The following is a 15,632-nucleotide window of genomic DNA, read 5'->3' as shown; positions in this document are numbered from 1 at the left end:
CCAAAGCCTTGCCTCTGCCCTGCTGTGGGTCGGCAGACTGCAGACACTGCAAAGATCTTAGGATGATTTACCCGGATTCCCTCACTTTGTAGAAGAGCTAACTGATGCCTGGGGGGTAGAACCAAAGTTTGTCCGAGGTCCCACGGAGACTGAATGGGAAAGCTGCGAGGAGCACCCAGCCTTGAGCTCCTCCAACCCTGGGGATGTCTCCCCTCAGCATCTCTCTCCTGACACACTGCGCACACACACCCACACGCGCACACACACAGATACACATAGGATACACGCACAGATACACACAAGAGACGCAGACGCACGTAGACATACACATGCAGACACACTCAGACATACACATTCACACACAGACACACAAACACAGATATACAGACCCAGACGGACATACGCAAAGACACACACAGTCACACACAGGTACACAAACATACATACACAGACACACACACAGATACACTCACAGGTATTCCCACACACACAAACACTCATACACTCAGACACACACACCCCACACATTCACATACACAGACACACTCACAGGTATTCACACACACATGCTCTGCTGGCCTGTTTCCCAGCAGCTCATTTGTGGGTTGGAATTCCTCCTCCTCCCGCTCTGCTCTGATGGTAGAGAGCTGCAGGCACCGCCCGGCCACCGTGGAACAAGGTACCAGTGGCCGCAGGAGTGTGGCCTGTTCTACGTCACTGCCAGGAAGCCATTTTGACCCCAGGGCTCATACCTTCATGCTGGTGCGCGTGTCCCTGTCCTCTAGGAAGAAAATGTCACCTGGTACAGGGTTAGCCAGCTGCGGGTGCTGGCAGGGTGGAGCGGTTCCTATCACGGACGGATCTAGGTGCAGACATCCCCTGGGCAGCAGTCATAGTGGTTTTGGGGGGGCAGTCTCTCCTCCCCTGTTTTTCCCTAGCTGGGACAGAAGCCACTGTGCAGGGGCCTTGGCTTCTGCTGAACCCACTGTTTAAGAAAGCCTTGTCTGCCTGCCTCCCTCCTGCCCTCTCTTTCTCTCTGTGTCTCTCTCCCTCCCTCCTTCTCCCCCTACCACAATCACTTGCCCTGAAGTCCCCAGGAGCAGAGGTGGGCCCCTGGCTCTGCGTCACCCCTTTGCAATCAGACCCTTGGCTGCAGACAGAGCCTCAGGTGCCCAACGGCTCGCCTCTTCCATGGGAATGGTCCTATTCTTCGTGGTTGCGGTGATGATCCCCGAGGTCCATTTTAGATCCATCCTCCAGCAATGTACTCAGACGCTTCTGAGCAAATTTAATGAAATGTCACCACTAGCACTAAAAGGTGACACCTCTCATCCTCTGTACTTTTTCTAGCTCTGGGTGTTTGTTCATTTTTCTCTGTGTAACAAACACCCTAAACTTGGTGGCATAAAAACCCCACCATTTTGTCCTTTCTCATGATGTTGTGGGTCAGGGGTTTGGGTAGAGCTGGGTTGGGAGAGTCTTTGGTGTCAGGTGGCCTGGACAGAGGTCCTTGGTGGTTTTGAGCTGGCTGATGGGCTGGCATGGACCACCCAGGCTGGTTCACCCACAAGACGAGTGCCTTGGCAGGACTGGCTGGAAGACCATGGGGTTGTGGGTGGGGTGGTAGTCTCCAACGTGATGGCTCGAGGCCCCAAGAACAGGCAGAAGCCAACAGCCACTTACAGACTAGCCTTGGAATCACATAATGCTACTTCCTCTGTTCTGCATTGGTCATAACAGCCACAGACCACCCATGTACAAGGGAAGAACACATGGACCCCACTGCTAGGTGGGAGCAGTGTCAGGAATCGGCAGTTTTAAACTAGCAACCTGCGTGTGCACAATATTTGATCCCAATGTATTTTCTGGCTACACCATGCTGTAGCACGATGAACTTACCCACTTTTGCCACCTGATATTAAAGAGAGCCTCTGTTGGTGCTTAAGCCTCCTCTCAGGCTTCCGGGATGTCCCCCTGGGCCATGTTCTGTGATTGCCCTGCAGCCCTCCCTCTTCCACCTTCCCCTCCTGAGACAGTGTGCAGCCACACTCACAATCATAACGCCGGTTGGCCAGAACAGAGGGAAGCTCTTCAGAAACAGCAAGGTTTTCAAAGACAAGAGAGAGCATTGGTCTTGAGGACATTGAGGAACAGGGAACCAAAGGGATGGAAAAGCCATCAAGTTGGAGGTAGAGTCATCCAGAATGGTGACAGGACCAGAGGTGGAAGGGAAAAGGCATGACATCCCAAAGCTCTTGAGGAATGTGGCTGTCACTAGACGATGGTGCTGATGCTGCACAAGTGTGTGTAAAAGGAAGGGAAGGGGTCTGCCTCGTGGGCTACCTCTTTGGCTGAGTCAGGCTGCAAGGGCTCCAGCCCTCTCACAGAGCAGCATCCCACAAGCTTTGCTGAGCTTGATTCCTCTGCACCCCCTGGAGCCCTGCTGGTGCTCATGCCTTGTGGGCAGGTTTCCCTATGGGTGTCCTTCTATTTACTATTCTGTGTTGGTTCTAGTGGGCAGCACAGCTCTGGGCCTCTGGAGAGCTGGCTTCTGGTTCTGGATCTTTCACAAATTTATTGTTGCATTTGGGGCAGGTCACTTTCCTGCTGTAACCGTCCCATTATATGAGAATCCTGGTAGATTAGGATGCCAGTGCCTGGCTCTGTAACTTCAAAAGGACACAGAAAAGCAGGAAGGACCAGAAGATGAGACCAGGGTTGAGGATCGTTTGTCTGTTGAAGAAATGGCTCAGGGTTGGCAGAGGGTCATAGAAGCACAGGGTATTAAAGTTGGAAAGAAGTTTTGAAAAACTCTTTAGTTCAAGAATTCTTCACCGAGGATCTATGGGTCTCTGGGTTAGGCCTTGGGAAGCCTGTGAACTGCCTTGAATTTTTTTTTGCAAACTGTTTCCTGTATGTGCACATGTGTTTTTTTAGGGGAAAGTTTCTTTAGTTTTTATCACATTCTAAAAAGGGTCAAAGACGGCTGAGAACCACTTTAGTCCACCAGCATTATGTTACATGATTCTTAACCAGGAGGGATAAGGCCTCCACAGATGGTATCTGGAAAAGTGTGAGTGCTTTTTTTTTTCGGTCGTCACCATGACTGGGGGACATGATTGACATTTAGTAGGTGGGGGGCAGAGCTTCGCGTGTGGGAGACAGAACTGAACAATGGAGAACTAACTGTCCTGCCCAAAATACCAGCATCAGCCCTATGGAGAAAGCCCATTAGGAACTGAGACCCCAGGAGGGACAGTGACTCTCCCATAGCCACAGAGCGGATCAGTGGCAGAGTTGCTTTTTATTCATAAATCAAAGTGGGAGATGCGCTAAAAGTCCACATTGCTTTATTTCTTCTCATCAACGTACTAAAACCCATGAAAACCAAATAATCAGAAATCTGTCTCGCCTTCAAAAATCTGGCAAATTTCACAAAGAACCCCTGGGTTCTCGGTCTTCTTTACCATTCAGTAAGGACAGAGGAAAGGAATGTGTGACATTTGGAGAAACTAAAGCACAGGTCAGTGAGTGAGTCGGCCCCGTGTTGCACACATCCCTTCTCAGCCACTGTGAATTGGTGATGCCCAGCCTTGGACGGTGAAGTGTCCCCTTGGCGTTTCAGAGGACCTGTCTTGGAAGTCTCTTTCTCAGAACGAGGAAAGAAGAATTAATGTCCCCGCGAGCGGCTCACTGCCTCACTCCCTGCCAGAAAGTGGCAAGTGCCTTGGACTCTTGGGACGCGCTGGGAGGTGGTCTGCAGTATTGGCTAGAAGTCACACAGGAGTCTGCACCCTGGCTCCGCCTCTCAATTGATGTGTGCGTTCTGACAAAACGACTTAATCCCTCTGAACCTCAGTTTCCTGAGCTGACAAGTGGGCATGATAATCGTATCCATGCAGATTAATTGAGATAATCCGTGTAAAGTGTCTGGAGAGGTCCCCAGCGTATGGTGGGGCTCAGTAAATACTAGCTGTTATTACAAGCGATTATGATGACTGTGTCTGTGGTGAATGACAGCTTTGGGCCCAGTGTTGGTGCCAAAATTCAGAGGACAAGCTCTGGGTTGGTTTATGTTCTTGCCCAGCCGCCCGGAACGGGAGTTGGTAGACAGTTTGGGATTGGATGATAATGTTTATGACATGCCTACCACACACTCGGGTTTGGGTGGAAGATAGATTTTTTTTTGCCCGTGTGTCCGTGCCAGCCTCCCTTCGCAAGTGGGTGCAAAGAGGCTCAGGAAATCTCCATGCAGACACCTCTCCTGCCTTGGTTTCCCAATCTGGCATGGGGTTCGGGTGATTGATTGTGGCTGGGTGAGCCGCGGAAGGAGGCTTTGCCCCCCGAGTCCCCAGACGGCGCAGTTTCGTAGAGAGAGCGTCCAGACCAAAGGCAGCCGGAGACCATCTGCTAATCCCTCATCCTCGTGGAAGGAGGCTGGCTGTGGGCCGGGGGAGGCGTGAGGGGGAGACACAGGCTATATTTGACACAGGCCCCAGCGCCAAACCATGACGGTTTGGGTTGACCCCGGCCTTGCTGCTGCTGCTCTGGCGGGTGCAGTCACAGGTCTGGGTGCCGCCAAGCCAGCTGTGGTCTTGGTTTGGAAGAGGCATCTGGAGGGTGAATGGGAGTCTTGACTTGGGATTTCTCTTCTCTACCAGCTCTCAAGATAAAGCCAGTTTCCTTATTCTGCCATTTTGAGACCCATTCTTGGCTGGGCAGACAAAGTAGATAATAGGTCATCATTATTATTTATTATAATTATTAAACTTAATAGTCAGCAGCCTTCTGATACAATTAACTTATAGCTGGGTAGCACTTCACAGCTAATGCATGTGCTTGATGCATAAATCCAACTCAAACACGAGGTGTACATCTAGGACAAGAAGTTGCATTTGCTTAGGGAGGTTATTCTCTGACACTAAGCCTTTAACGCCAGCTGTGCCCCCAGCTCTCTGTGTAATGGAAGCAACCTTCCCTTGTGTGTTTCCACACTTGGAAAAATGGAGTTAACCCAAATACTCAGATGCCGAAAAGGAAACCAGAATCAAGATGTCTCAGAATATTAAATAATACAGTAATTTGGAAATAACTCAACTGTAACCCATCCTCATCTAGGGAGGCTACAGTGTGTGTGTGGGCGGGGGTGTGTGTGTGTGTGTCCACGTGCATGCACACGCACGCGCACAAAAGCCTATGTATGTACATCTTCCATCAGTGGCAGGTGAGTATTAGTGCCCAGAACAAAGAAAACAGAATTTACTAGCTAAACACCGTTATGGCCAATAGCTGGATTGACTCAGGTTTTCTCTGCAGATCTTTCCTTGTCCACCCTCTGGCCATGAAATGAGAGTTGGTCGTACATAAGGGATAAAGTAAATCTGGGTTTCCTGGGGCTTGTGTCGGCATACCGAGCTCCTTTCAGATCTCTTTGCCAAGATGGGGCCAAGCCAGAGGGTTCCATGGCCCGGGGAATAACTGTACTACCTTCCGCTCGGAGCTGCGGTGCATATTGTTTTGACGTGTGCCATACCTTCCATCTCTCACTGCCTTGGGGCCTGAGGAGGGGATGCTTTGAACAATGTGAAATTCCTCTTCCAACAGCTGTGCACAAGAAACTCTCAGCTTTCGATGTCCAGCTCAGGGTGTTTAGCTTGCTCTTGGGAGATTGGCTCCTTGTCCATTTGGTGTCTCTAGTCTTCATTTTCTGGCCTCCAAGGGGGATCGGTTTCAGCAATTTCTTTCTGAGGGAGGTGAGCCACCCTTCTGAGGTCTCTATTTCGTTTTGTTTCATCCTAGAACCCTCCTTCCCTGTTGGCAGGATGTCTTGTTTCCACTGGGAAGCAGCATCCCCTGAAAGCAGAGGACCTTGTCCTATTTCACATCTTGGGCCAAGCGTTGTCTGTGTCAGTCAGTTTCAGAACTCTGAGTTAAGTAAGTTTCAGGAAGAGGTACTATGCATAATGAGGGTTTTTTAAAGAACAGGGAAGGAATCCATCTCCCTGCCCCTGCTGTCATCCGTATGGATTCTTTGTGATGCAGACCTGCCCAGGAATCAGGGGTCTCAAATGAGGTCTCACCAAATATAGCAGAGAGGCGATCCTTTTTGGTTTGGGGGGAATTTAGACCATGCTCTCCAGCATCGTTGGTGACAGACGTTGACTAGTTCTCTGATCTCAGCTCCATTTCTTACCCTCTCTAGAGCTCAGTTATGTATATTGTGCTTCCTAAGACAGGGAATTGTAAGAGTGGCCACCCTCAGAGGTGCACTAAGAGTGAATGAGGTGGGTTTCAGGGATGCATGCAGGGCTGTTGGTGGAAGGGTGCCGTGGACACCCACACGGCCCTTTTCTTGTGAGTTCATGTCTCATCCTCTCCTTCCAGCCACCCCAGGTTGGTCCTTCCCTCCATCCTCTCACAAGCGTTTCCCTCCCTTATTGCTTTTGGATCCATCTTGCCCCCAGTGAGTTAACCTACGTGTTTCCAGTCTAACCTCATCCTGCTCCTTCCAAGCTGCCCGCCCCCATGGGGGCTGGAGAATAATTGGTTTGTCCTCACCAGTGTTTATAGCGCCTTCCCTTTAAGCGTCATCTGTGCATTTTAATTAATCTGCCACTTCTTCCTCTCTCCCGCTTCCGGATCATTAATAAAGAGATTAATCAAAACCAGAACAATCCCCAGCGGAGGCTCTGCCGGGACCCGTCTCTTCCAGCTCCCAGCCTCGTCAGGGCTCAGAACATCTTCGGGTGGCCCCACTGACTCATTTTGAGGCCTCAGGACCCATGTTCAGACCAAAGCCAATTTGAATTAATTCTGCAATTAAGATAGGGGAACCAGCCTGGCTGGTCCTTTTATATGGCCTTAGTTTAATGTTTCCACCACATTCCTTTCCTTTTGGTCATTCTGCCTTAAATCTATCGCCTCCCCACCTCTCTCCCCTTTCACTCCCTGAATAAGATATCAGGGTTATCTGGCAGGATGTGGTCTTTGGAGCCCTTAGCATTCGTCAGAGACCAGGTCACTGCTGCAGAAATTTTCCAAAGAATTAGGTCCTTCTGGCTACAGCTGGCCAGTGTCCTCGGTCACCTCCTCCAGAAAGCGCACTTACCTCCCGCGAATGCAGCTGCCCTGGACATCATGAGATCTCTAGGATTTTCATATTCAACACTTGGCCAATTAAAAGGTGTTTCCACCTTTGATCTCACACCTCCTCCCCAAGGAAAGCTAGAGCAGAGACTTTATGCCTTCTGTGCAATTCACTCCAATGTCCAGTGCCAGGGCCAAACCCAGGGTTGGAGGTGGTAAGTTCTGTGCTCTGTATGAAGCAATGCATGGGGCGGGCACCTGCAGAGGGCCTTGACCTTGGAGGGCATCAGGCCCAGGAGGGATGGGAGGAGACAGAATTGTGTTCCCTTTTGTGGGGAAATCTGGGAGGAGAAGGAGATGGGAATGGTGGCCTCAAGCCCCTGGAAACTCTGCTGAGAGCTGCCTAGAGGCTTCTTGGGGGGATGCTTAGCCTACTGGGTTGAGCTGTCCTGGCTCCAGGCTTGGAACCTGAGCCTCCTCTGGAATGTATGAGAGCTGGAACAGACACACACACAGCACAGGACATCTGCTCCAGAGTCAGACGGCCATCCAGTCTGGGCTATGCTGCTTGTTAGCTAATTATTAAACCTCCTCATGCCTCGGTTTTCCCATCTGAAATGAGAAATGCAACTATCTACCTCCGAGGGGTTGTTACCAAGATGAAAGATGCAATATATGTCAGTTCCCGGCACAGAGCATTTTTTGTGCTTGGTGCGCCCATTCTGCCCAGGCTACAGATTCACTCGGTACACGTGCAATAAGCAGTCTGGGGATTCATGGCGAGGTGGTGGCATGCCCATGCCAGGGAGCTAGTCATGGAGAGGTGACTTGGAACTCAGCGGTGACAATCCCTGTCCCCCATGTGTTGCATGACAGGCCTGGGTGGCTGTGGCCTCAGACCCTGTACCACGGTCCTCACCAGCTTCTCTTCCATTTCAGCTGCTCCTTGCAGACCCCAAACCCTCTGTGTACATGTACACTGAGCCAAAAAGGAGGAATCAGAAATTGCTCTCTTTTGAGTATTTTGAGGGATGGTGAAACCTTGTAGGAATGTTGCTCCAGGGACTGGGAAAACACCATATGTGGGAAAGCATTTCTAAGCGAGCAAAATAGCATCTGTGAGTTGGTCAGGATCTTGGAAAACTCTGAGCAGGGGAAACGGGCACTGGGGAGAGTGCAGGAAGGGGTCTAACGGAGGTCTTTAACAGGTCTTTTTCCAATTATAGCCGAGAAGAGCCTGGGGACCCTGGCCTGCTTCAGAGCCAGGCCTATATTTTCTTTGGGAGAAGAAGGCAGAGTTGATTGGCTTCCAAACCAGGCTTGGCAGAAACCCAAACAGAATCCCAGGCCAGGAAGCCGTGTCTTGGTAGGTCTTGCTTGTAGTAGGTGCTCTTTCTGTAACTAGACCTGGAGACTCGGCAGCAGGGCAGCCCTGTGCCGGACGTCAGGGATGAGGGGATGAGAGAGACGTGGCCCCCTTATCCAAGAGGAGACGGGCAGCCAATGAGAACGCAGTAGGATCGTTGCTTAAACGGGGGCTCTCTACACGACAGTCACTACTAGCGAAGGAGCATGGAAGTTTCTCTAAACCAAAACATTCAGGGATGTGCCCTGCGTGGCACTGCCGTTCCTTTTCCACTCCCCACTCCAGGGAACCAGTCCTCTTCTACCCGCTGTGTGTGTGAAGGGCAGGTGTGCTTCGTCTCTGTTGCCACAGATAACTCAGGTTCATGTTCATCTAACATGTCCGGTGGATCACAATGTGCCGGGCACGGTGCTAAGTGCTTTCATAGCAATGTCACTATTCACCCCTGAGAATGACCTTGATTGTGCACGAGCCATGTGATCTCTGTTGCACTTAAGAACCAAGTATCCCCTGTCCTTCTCTGCGGCATTTAACAGTCTGAGCCTACACAGTCCACTTTACATCACACTGGGTCTCAGTGCCCTTATTTGTGAAAATGAACTGGTTATCTGTGGCCCCCTCCAGCTTCAACATCTGGGTTTGGGTGAGTTTTATTAGCGACATTCTCGGGCTTGCTCTCTCCGGAAAAGCTGAAAGCCCATTATCAAAGTGGAGTCCGCAGGAAGCCTGCTGGGTTTTAACCCAGCCTTGCAAACATCTAGAAACACTTACCAGCCTGCAGATGATTTACTCCCAGAACTTATTCCAAAGTATCATGACAAGTTTTTGGACTTGATGGTAAGAAACCGTCCAGATCCAGAAATGGGTAGGACCTATGCTAAGGGCCATTTGGGAATTTTTATATAATTCATTTTGTTCATTTGTCCCACCCCACCCCCACCAGCGCTGTCCTGATGTCTCTGTGCTGAATTTGTATGCTTGGGACCTGAGGGGCAGGGGGAGCAGGGTTTGCCTTGGGGCTCCCAGAGGTAGATGGGATGGTAGAACAGTCCACCTTCTACAATTCTCTGTAGAAAATTATTGAAAATTATTGGAAAACAATAATAAATCAACTACAAGTTAGTCTGCTTTGTACGATCACTGTGCTTTGGCAATTCTGTGCAATATCCGTGATGAAGTCTTCCTCCCTGACCATCTTCCCCCCACACCCCACCCCTGCCTAGGGGAGCAAGGAAGGCGGTCTCGGGCTTTTCTCATTGTCCACAGCCCCGGGCCCTCCATGCCCTTTTGCACTAAAGTCACAGCTCCCGTCCACAGCCCTGCACACAGCACCCTGCCTCGCAGTATCCTATGGCCTTTGCACCTCCCTCTGAGCAACAGCGACTTTCCACTCTTACCTTCAAACAGTTTCACCAAGACAGACCATCTTAGTTCCCACAGCCGGGGCATCACACAGGGTCCAGCAGTCCGAAAGAGGACCTTGCACTCAGCGTTTAATAATCTGTGGTGACCTTCTTGAAATTCTGAGGAACTTTATCTCTGACTGTGGGTTTTGTAAGTGGAGTCACATGGGATCATAGAGCATGCACCTGGGGGCTCAGAGCGTCGCCCCTAACGTGGTCACGCCTCCTGCTGCCATCCTGCCCTTGAGAAATGTTTGCCCTCGGCCCTGCAGACTAGGTAGGTGTCTCTGCCTTCAGCCACTCTCGGCCCATCTCTGACTCACTGTACCCACTTTGCATTCACTGCGGTGTGGACTCAGCGGAGAAGCAGACACAAGAACGAAGGAAAGGGGTCCTGGCCTTGGAGGAGAGAGTCAGGTCTTACCCTCAGGGCTGTGACACCTGCCACCATGCTGGGGACATGCAGAGGAGGTCAGGCCGCTGCTATCAGGGGAGCATCGTGGAAAAGTTAGCTTCTGAACCAGGCACTGAAGAGTGTGCAGAATTTCAGCAGGAGAGGGGACGATGAAAGTGTGCCAGGTGAAGGGTCACGTGGGCCATAAAACTTATTCACGTGGCTCATGATGAGTGAGCAGGACTGGGGGGTGGGGGGTGGGAGCCCGATCATGATGTGATGGAAAGGAGCACCGGGCCCGGAGTGTGGGGCCCCCCTCTCTGCCCTCGCGTGTGTCTCCTCTTCTTTAAACTGCAGTTTGGGCTTTCCTCATCTATAAAATGAAGGAATGGATTAAATGTTCTTCTCCTTCTTACGCCCTTTGGTTCCATATACAGGCCACCTCCCGTAAAGCAGCCCAACCCATCAATGTTCTTCCTACCAACTCAGCCTTACAATGACCTTACTAATCCAGGTGTGGACTTTTACTTGACCTGGGACCTTCCTCCACTCATCACACTTGATCCATTTCCCTGTGAGGAGGTAGCCTGCATATTCTTAATTGAGAGTGGCTGGGTTTCTGGGGGGTTTCTTAAATTGTTTTTTGATAGCCTGTCCATCCCAAATTAATTTATTGCAGCTGTATTGTTTTGGAAGGGAGAAGGGGGTGTAATTCTAGTTGCAGGTACACCACACTTTTTGTGTTGTTCAAGTTTGATTTTGTTGGGCTTGCGAGACTGAAGGGGATGTCACTTTTATGCAGAGTTGGAGGGGGGATTAGTTATCCCATGGGAACCATTTTCCCAGGATAGTAGAATTCCCAGGAGCAATCTCTAGGGGTGGGCAGCAAAGCTAGAATCCTTCTCTCAGCCTTGACCTTGAAGGAGTCAGTTGTCCAGAGAGTGGTTCCCATGGAAGGAAGACGGTCCCCTTATCAGAGAGACAGGCCGGGAGCCAGGAGGAGGAAGTTGGAAGAAAGTGACAGCAACGTTGTTGGCCTTTGGGGACAAGAGTGCAGTTCTTCAGGCGAGATGGGGAAAGAGGATGCCTCTGTGAGTCCCGGGAGCAACTTAACTCAGGCAGGCTCAGACACAGGTACTTGGTAAGCAGGACTGCTTTTCTATGTCTTGTGCCACCTTTATTTATTTCCCTTCTCTTCTCCCCCTGGGTTTAGTAGTCTTTCTCGAAACACCAAAGGTGAACAAAGGGAAGGATTTTATTTTCCATGCTTAGAGCTTTAAAGAGGAAACGAGAAAGCCCTGGGGACGGTGAGGTGGCTGCAGTGGTGATTACAGAGTGAGCCCCTCGAGGCGAGTGGTGTGATGCACAGGGCACGGGAGGGGTCATTAGTGCAGCCGCCCCTCCCCACCGGAACACTCTCCTTCCAGTGCCAACCCTTGGAAACTCAGGGCTGTGCTCTAGTGAGGCAGCGACCCGCAATGAAGGTATGTCGAGATCAGCCCTCTAATTCCACAAGGACTCCGCAGAATCCCCAAGTCGAGGTTCTACTATGGCAACAGAATAAGAGCATTGATGAGTGAAGATGCCATTGAAACAAGGAGACAGCAGAATTAGAAATAGAACCATGAAAAGGCACGTTTCGTAGTGGGAACTTAAAAAGTCAAACACGAAAGATTAACAGGGAATCTTGCTCTTCAGGGCAAGCACAGCCCGTTAATTTGAGCTGTGTCTCCATCTTCTGCAGGCGGTGCTTTGGAGGGGGCTGCCAACTTGTGGAGAGGGTCTCTGGAGATCAGGTGGGCACCTTGGCAAGTATGTCCATTGGAGAGGTCGGCAGAGCACCTGACACTCAGGCCCTCTCACAGCATGGGTCGAAGCCCATATGGTCATTTACAAGGGCAGGAGAATAGCTCCACCGGTCTGGCCAAGAACGCACCATCTCTGACGCTATGGATATAGAGGCGACTGGCCCAGCCCCCAGCCTCAGGGTATCCGTTCCTTTGAGATACCTCAGGGGCTGCAGTGAAGGGAGCAAGAGAACCATGATTCTTGAGACAATTGCAAGGCTGCTGCCACTGATATTTTTTGACTAAAAATGTACATACGCGTTTATCATTTTCAGGTTCCATTTTGTTGTAGTTTGCCAAGGTAGAGTGGGATGTGGTCTTTTCAGGCTCAAGGGACTTTTAAAGAAGTGGCAGGGGACTTCCCTGGAGGTCCAGTGGTTAAGACTCCTCACTTCCAGCGCTTCCACTGCAGCGGGCGTGGGTTCAGTTTCTGGTTGGGAAACGAAGATCTCACACGCTGTGTGGTGTGGCCAAAAAACATTTTTTTTAATAACTGAATAAATAAAGAAGTGGCAGGACATCATCCACACATAGCAGAAAGCTGCGGATGGTAGACATAGGGTGCAAAGGTGACAGCTGCTGTCTGTCCAGGAAAGAGATGGAGGCTGAATGCCTGGAGGCAACCACATCAGCCTCTGTGTGACCCGGGTCCTCAGGAAAGACCTGACTCTTCTAGCTGTAGTTCTTCCGGTGATGCTCTTGGTTTCTTTGCAAAAAACCTAAGTCTTCTAGTGATTTTCTTGGTTTCTTTGTGAAAAAGATTATCTTGCCCTCTCTCTGTTATTTACACAACACACACACACACCTCTTTTCCCCTCACACAGCCGCAATGCTGGAGGAAAGATTGTTGAGGTGAAGACACTTGGACATCTAGTAGAGAAAGGAGGGCTCATAAGAGGCAGTATTTCCCAGGAGAAGGGGAGAGAAACAGCCTCTGTATCTGGCCAGCACAGCAGCGTCTGGATGGTCCCCTGGGATGGTGGTACCCTGCTCTCTCTGTTGCCTCTCAGGGATCCTCAGACTCTGGTCCAGGATGACACAGACCCAGTTGCCACCGCCTGCTATTAACCCCTGTGTTTCCTTTTCAGATCTTACAGGTGAACAAGGTGATGTCCATCTTGTTTTATGTGATATTTCTCACTTATCTCCGTGGCATCCAAGGTAACAGCATGGATCAAAGGAGTTTGCCGGAAGACTCGCTCAATTCCCTGATTATTAAGCTGCTCCAGGCAGATATTTTAAAAAACAAACTCTCCAAGCAGATGGTGGACGTTAAGGAAAACTACCAGAGCACCCTGCCCAAAGCAGAGGCCCCCCGGGAGCCCGCCAGGTCGGAATTCCAGCCGGTGACAGCCATGGGCCCCGAACTGCTGCGGCATCAGAGACGCTACAACTCGCCCCGGGTCCTGCTGAGTGACAGCACCCCCTTGGAGCCCCCTCCCCTGTACCTCGTGGAGGATTACGTGGGCAGCCCCGTGGCGGCCAACAGAACGGCGCGGAGGAAGAGGTACGCGGCGCACAAGAGCCACCGAGGCGAGTACTCCGTGTGCGACAGCGAGAGCCTGTGGGTGACGGACAAGTCATCGGCCATCGACATTCGGGGACACCAGGTCACGGTGCTGGGAGAGATCAAAACCGGCAACTCTCCCGTCAAACAATATTTTTATGAGACGAGATGTAAGGAGGCCAGGCCTGTCAAGAACGGTTGTAGAGGCATTGACGATAAACACTGGAACTCTCAGTGCAAAACCTCGCAAACCTACGTCCGGGCGCTGACGTCAGAAAACAACAAACTGGTCGGCTGGCGCTGGATAAGGATAGACACGTCCTGCGTGTGTGCCTTGTCGAGAAAAATCGGAAGAACATAGATTGGCATCTCTCCCCATAGATAAATTATTACTTTAAATTATACGATATGCATGTAGCATATAAATGTTTATATTGTTTTTATATATTATAAGGTGACCTTTATTTATTAAACTTCAGCAACCCTACAGTATATAAGCTTTTTTTCTCAATAAAATCCGTGTGCTTGCCTTCCCTCAGGCCTCTCCCGTCTGTTAAAAATCCTGTAACCCGGCTCTCGGGAGCCGCCGCCCTGTAAAATCTGTGTACACCAGTGTTTTGCATTCAGTATTGTCAAGGCCATGACTGTCGTTTTAGTAAACTTGTAAAAATCGGCTGATGTCAGAGTTGTGTGTAGACACAATTGTATCCCCCCTTCTGGGATGCTTCGTGGTTGATTGATTAATTAAAAGAACTGTTGCCACCTCCGTCGCAGTGGGGCTCGGCGATCGGGGCCGCACCCTTAATTCTGGCCAACAAGCTCATTGCCCAGCACCTCCTCACCTTTCTCTGCTGTCCGTTTTGCCAATTAGAGTTATGATTTGCTCCGATGTTACGGTCCCGAAACAATAACAGTGAACCTGGCAATTTTCGTTTTGGAAGTTTCTTTTCAGCACATGTGTTGTTTGGGGGTTTGAGACTGTTTAAGGGTTGAATTTTCGTTTTTTTTTTTTTTTTGGCTCCAGTTTTTGTTTTGCTTTTTTGTAAGTGGTGTTCATCCTCTGAGGCACATAGGAAACATTTTTTAACTGTTTGTAACAGAAATAATTGTATGGTTACCCAGAAGCAGAAATGGATCCTGAGTCATCTGCACATAGAAGAGAAATGTGCTCCTAAGAGGTTCTCCCGGAGCCTCCCCTCCCCCTCCTCTGCTGGTCTCTTTTGGTGCTGCAGGAGGAACTGAAAAAGGCTGGTGCTTTGGAGTCAAGACCTGGGTTCAGATTCCAGCTCCTCCCTGTGACTGCGGGCAGGGTTTTGAAGGCTCACTGAGCCTAGGCGTCCTGGAGTCAGAAAGTCAGATGCGGATCTTGCCTACCTCACGGAGTGCCATGATTCAGCTACATAACTGTGATAGGCGTCCCAACATAGGGTAGACATTCAACAACAGAAGTTCCTTATCCCTTCCCTCCCTCTCTTTACTTAGGTATCGTGTTCCTCTGTATCACTTTTGTTTCTTGGTTTTTTTGTTCTCCCCCCACCCCAGGTTTATTGAGATATAATTGACATATAACATTGTGTAAGTTCAAGGTGTACGATGTGATGGTTTGATACACGTATATATTGCCAAATGTTTACCACAATAAGGTCAGTTAGCACATCCTCCCCGTCACATAATTGCCATTGTGGTTATCGTGAGAACATTTAGAATCTACCCTTATCGCAACTTTCAGGTACACAACACAGTGTTGTTGTCCATAGTCCTCACGCGGTACATGAGCTCCCCCGAACTTACTCCTCTTAAAATTCGAAATTTGTGCTCTTTGACCAGCATGTCTTCTTCTCCCATCCCCAGCCCCTGGCAACCATAGTTCTACCCTTTGCTTCCATGAGTTCAGCTTTTTTAGAGTCTACTATACATGAGCTCTGTATCATTTTTGGTTGATTCATCCCCTTAGATGTAAAAACCCCAATTGGAGGGAATCTTCCAGGTGCCTACTGATCCCAGGAGCAGTCCACAACAGCCGAGGGGT

General features: G+C 50.1%; 1 protein-coding gene across 1 annotated transcript in view; it reads left to right on the top strand.

Annotated features, from left to right (window-relative positions):
- The window catches only part of NTF3 (neurotrophin 3), a 68,141-nt gene extending 52,810 nt beyond the window's left edge, over window positions 1–15,331 (top strand). Inside the window, exon 2 of the mRNA XM_057702649.1 lies at window positions 13,185–15,331. Within this exon, the coding sequence (XP_057558632.1) occupies window positions 13,185–13,964 (780 nt within the window). The 3' untranslated portion in view covers window positions 13,965–15,331. The remainder of the gene's footprint in view (window positions 1–13,184) is intronic.
- Window positions 15,332–15,632: the final 301 nt, after the last annotated feature.

Source organism: Hippopotamus amphibius, chromosome 12 (assembly GCF_030028045.1).
Source record: "Hippopotamus amphibius kiboko isolate mHipAmp2 chromosome 12, mHipAmp2.hap2, whole genome shotgun sequence".
Taxonomy (NCBI): Eukaryota; Metazoa; Chordata; class Mammalia; order Artiodactyla; family Hippopotamidae; genus Hippopotamus; species Hippopotamus amphibius.
The sequence above is the reverse complement of the archived record's forward strand: the minus strand, read 5'-3'. Positions and strand labels throughout refer to the sequence as shown.